Below are 4,298 nucleotides of genomic sequence, written 5' to 3'. Positions count from 1 at the left end.
ACGTTGTCCCATCTGGCTCACCCCGCAGGCTGTCCCCTCCGGCTCACCCTGTGTCCCCTCCGGCTCTCCCTGCACGCTGTCCCCTCCGGCTCACCCTGTGTCCTCTCCGGCTCTCCCTGCACGCTGTCCCCTCTGGCTCACCCTGCGTCCCCACCGGCTCGCCATCCCCTGTAAACCTCCCTCCACTGCTCCCCGCATGGCCTTTCAGCAGCCCGACTCACTGGAGAACTCTGGAAGTCCCCTCCACGTCACTAGGCCCCAGGATGCCCTCATGCCCTCCTCGCCTCCTCAGGACTCTTTGCGGACCCTCCTAAGCCCCCAACGGAGAAAGGGGCTTTTCTTCGCCCAAGCTTCCTAGGTGACCTCTGTAAACCCCAGCCACCCCGATTCCTTTCCTGGCTGCACTGCGCCCTAGATGCTTCAGGGCGCAGTGATGCTTTCGCTGTCACCTCCCTGGTTTCTCTCCTGGGACCCCGATAAACTGTCTGGGTCACGTCCAGATGTGAACTCCGATCTCCCTCCCCGCCGGCTCCTTCTGCCTCCCCATGTGGGGTAACAACCGCCCTTCGAGCCACCCGTCCGCACCTCTCCCTGGGCAAGCTCATCTCCTGCTCACCTCCCCTCAGGCTCATCCTCTCCAGCCACAACGGCCTCTAGCATCCTCCATCCGCCCCAACGTCCCCTCTGCTCACTCCTCGCCCCCCCCAGTTCTTTTCCTCAGATGGCACCCCCTCGGGACAGCTACTCAGCACTGCACTGAACCAGCCCCCCACCCTCTGCTCTCGCTCCCCCATACTGCTAATTACCACCCTCATCCCGTAACTTGTTTCTATTAAGTGACTGCATCCCCCAAGAACGCGAGCGCCCCGAGGACAGGGCTTCCTGTTGCTTTGCTCACCCCACCTGTGTATTCCGAGAGTCCAGAACATCTAATAGTGGGGGACGCTCAAGACTGTTTGTGGAGTGAGTGAATGGACCGCTTCCAGCAAAGACCCAGTGCTCATAATGCTGCTCTCTCATCACTGGGAGGGAGGAGAGAGTGAAACGGGCCAGAGCGCTCAGACGCTGCTCTCACAGACGCTGCTCTCACGGGGTTAAGCTGCCCCCTGCTTGTGGGAACGCAGGGCAGGCACCTCACCTACCAGGCTGGGCCCACTGAGGGCCAGAGCCCGGCTCCACACCCTAGCACCCAGGCCCTCTGTGCCTGCACCCAGCTCGTCCTCTGGGGACCACTGAGAGCTGGGGGCTTCTATCCTCCTCTGAGCAAACACCTGCAGGGTGGGGGCGAGGCAGCAGACCCTATTCCGACCCAGGGCAGGGACCTCGGTTGGGGACACCCAGGAGAGGCAAAAGCAACCCCCGAGTCTGGTGAGATCTGGCTTGGTCACACCCAGGCAGAGACAGTCTCAGGCTCAGGTGGGCAGACACGCAGAGGAGCTGCGGGCTCCCGGGTAGAAGACGGTGTCAGCATCAGGAAGTTGGGCAGGAGGGCAGGGCCCGGGGCACTGGGCCAGGCTGCCTGTGGTGGGGACAGGATGTGGGAGGAGATGGGCAAGCCGGTGCCCTGCACTGCAGTGGGAGCTGGCTGACCCTGAGAAGGACAGCCCCAGAGGAGGCCGGGGGACAGGAGGCAGCCATTAGCAGTCAATCCTGGGGGGCGGCAGCCCCGCAGCCTCCACTGCACCTGCCGGACTGGAGCGGGGCCCTCGTCTTGAGCCTGCAGAAAGCACCCTCCAGGGGCCCCTGGGGCCAGGGTCTCCTCTGGTGGCTGAGGGTGGGGAGCAGCCCTCTGGGGTCCCTTCTCCCCACTGAGGAGGCAAGGCCCTCCCCCACTTCGCAGCTGGGATCCTCCGAACAGACAGTAAGCAGAGACGCCTGCCCCCACCCCACTTCGGACTGCTCAAGCTCACTTAAACTAAGTGGTGAGATGAACATCGGTTTGTGGAAGAAGCTCCCTAGATGGTAATGACCATCACTGCCGTCCACTTCAGTCCACTCTGCTATGGGCAGGCCGAGTGTCTCCTGCACACACCTGATCCCGCTGCCACTCCACACCCTCGGAGCTTCTCCGCTGCACCTAGAATAAAACACCAGCCCCTCTCTGTGGCCTCAGAGATGTGCCTGGAGGAACTCTTAAATGTTCTTCCAGGGGACACGCCACACCCGCTCCATCCCTCACGGCCCCCTGCCCATCCAGCTCGATGTCCACCTCACCCCCACCCTCTTCCCCTGGCTGAGTGGCCGCTTCAGCTCACATGTCACTTCCTGCAGGACCCTGCCTGCCCCTCATTATTCCATCAAGTTTCTTTTCACTGCCAGACGCCCTGCACACTGTCCATGAGGACCGGAACCCCGTGTATTCTGTTTATTTCTCTGTTTTTTATTTCTCTGTTTCCCTCATTAGGACCAAGTAATAAGTACTTGTTAAGTGAATGAATGAATGAACACATGAACGAATGAACTGCTATTCCCAATGGGCAGTGCTGAAATAATAATAAGACTTATTTACCGACAGCTTAGCAAAGGCCAGGAACTCCTGCAAAACCTTCACAGGCAGTTTCATGTGGTCTTTCCAATCGCCCGGGCACTACGATTATCCCCATCTTGAGGAGGGATACTGATGAGGACACAGAAAGAGGGCGGGTGACCTGTGGATGGTCGCACTGCTCCTTAGCAGCAGCGCTGAAAGAGGACACGGGCACCCCTTCAGAGCCCACCTTCTAAAGCGCCGATATGCTCCGGACAACCCCAAAGTCAGGTCCTCGGGGGCTGCTGAGGGACCTAGACACAATGGCTGGCTGCATGGCGCGACCTTGAGGTCACGGAGCCTCTTTTTCCATTACAGTTTGGGGGTCCCCCAGCAGCTGTGTTGGGGGACTAGAGGAGAAGGTGGGGAGGCCCAGCTATTTTCGAAGCTCCTGTTCTCCCCTGTGGGCCAGGCGGCAGGGACCGGAGGCCCGGACAGCTTCAGCCCACCCAGAGACATGGCGCCAGGTGGCTCAGGGCCGTTTGTTTCTCAGATGCTTTGCTCTACCCCCCTGAGGGTCGCTGCACCCACTCCTATTATACTCTAGGGCTGGGGCCTCCCCAGCTGCTGCACAGCCCACCTCAACCTCAGAATGTCTCGGCTGCCCGGAATCTTTGCACATTGACCCCAAACACTCTCTTCCTCCTCCTTACGGTTCAGGTAGACAAGCTCACGCCCCTCCGTGTACAGAGCCAGCCTCGCTCGTGACTCCTGTCTGCAGTCATGACCCTATTCCTCACTTTCCTGGTCTCTTGGTTCTCCCCTAAAAGGCAAGTGCAGCTTTCCCTAGTCTCTACACCCGCCTTCCAGTCGGCCTGCGAGCAGCAAGGGAAAGTGGACAACAGGGCTCCCTGGGTCTTCACTACCTGGTGGACAAGCCAGAGGGGACATGGGAGCAGAGGGCTGACCCAGAGCCCTGGAGGTACCAGCGGTGGGGCAGCGTGAGGCAGGGCAACCCTGCCCACTGGTGCACAGTTTAGGGTCAGATTTGGACTCTTCCTGATCACACGGGGGAGGACATGACTGGGCATCCAGGGAGATGAATCAGCCAAGAGGAAGAGTCAATGGAACAGAGACTTGGGGGGCTGAGCAGGGCAGGGTTTGCCCCCACACCAGGGCCTGGGACTCTGCTAACAGCTGCTGCTGTCCAGTTCCTGCTGGGCCAGAGGGGCCACTCCCCAATTCCCTAACGTCCTGGGTCGACTCACCTGCTCACCGCCCCCTCCCACCCCCTCCTGAAGGCCCACTCAGAGGTCTTCAGACCTCTGGCTGAGGTAGCTGGCTTCGGGCTCTCTCCAGTGCTTTCTGTCGAGGTCACTTACTCCTGTTCCCCTGCTGGACGACTGAGTTCCACCCCCAGGCTCTTCCCACCGGCCGAAGCCTCTCCGCGCAGCCGAGCGCAGACGCCCAGGGCCCCTCGGCCCCACTCCCCGGCCCACGGCGCGCACGCCCCTTCCCCCTCCCAACTTCAGAAAGTTTGGCCTGGGGCTCCCCACCTCGGAGTAGGCTCAGGCCCAGCCCCGCCTCCAGCCGGGCTCCCGTCTCCCGGCACCTGACCTTCATTGCTCCCCGGGCCCGCGACCACCCCGCCGACACCCGATCCTCCGTTCGGGCCCCCAGTCCTCCCGCCGCCCGGGCCTCGGGTCACGCTCCGCCCCCGCGCAGCCCTCCGGGCCCGCCCGGGAAAGGGGCGCCATGGGTCTGATACCCGGCTTCAGGGGGCCGCCAGCACCCGACACACGCGGTCGGTGCCCCACTTCCCGGACCCCGG

General features: G+C 61.9%; 1 protein-coding gene across 1 annotated transcript in view; it reads right to left on the bottom strand.

The window, feature by feature from the left end:
* XYLT2 (xylosyltransferase II) overlaps positions 1-2,656 on the bottom strand; it is a 14,489-nt gene extending 11,833 nt beyond the window's left edge. The window contains exon 1 of the mRNA XM_012726483.1: positions 2,510-2,656. Coding sequence (XP_012581937.1) covers positions 2,510-2,563 — 54 coding nt within the window. The 5' untranslated portion in view covers positions 2,564-2,656. The remainder of the gene's footprint in view (positions 1-2,509) is intronic.
* Between the last annotated feature and the right edge of the window lie 1,642 nt (positions 2,657-4,298).

The sequence above is a fragment of the Condylura cristata genome, unplaced genomic scaffold (genome assembly GCF_000260355.1).
Source record: "Condylura cristata isolate star-nosed mole 26May11 unplaced genomic scaffold, ConCri1.0 scaffold00017, whole genome shotgun sequence".
NCBI lineage: Eukaryota > Metazoa > Chordata > Mammalia > Eulipotyphla > Talpidae > Condylura > Condylura cristata.
Note: the sequence above shows the minus strand (reverse complement) of the source record. Positions and strands in the feature narration are given on the sequence as shown.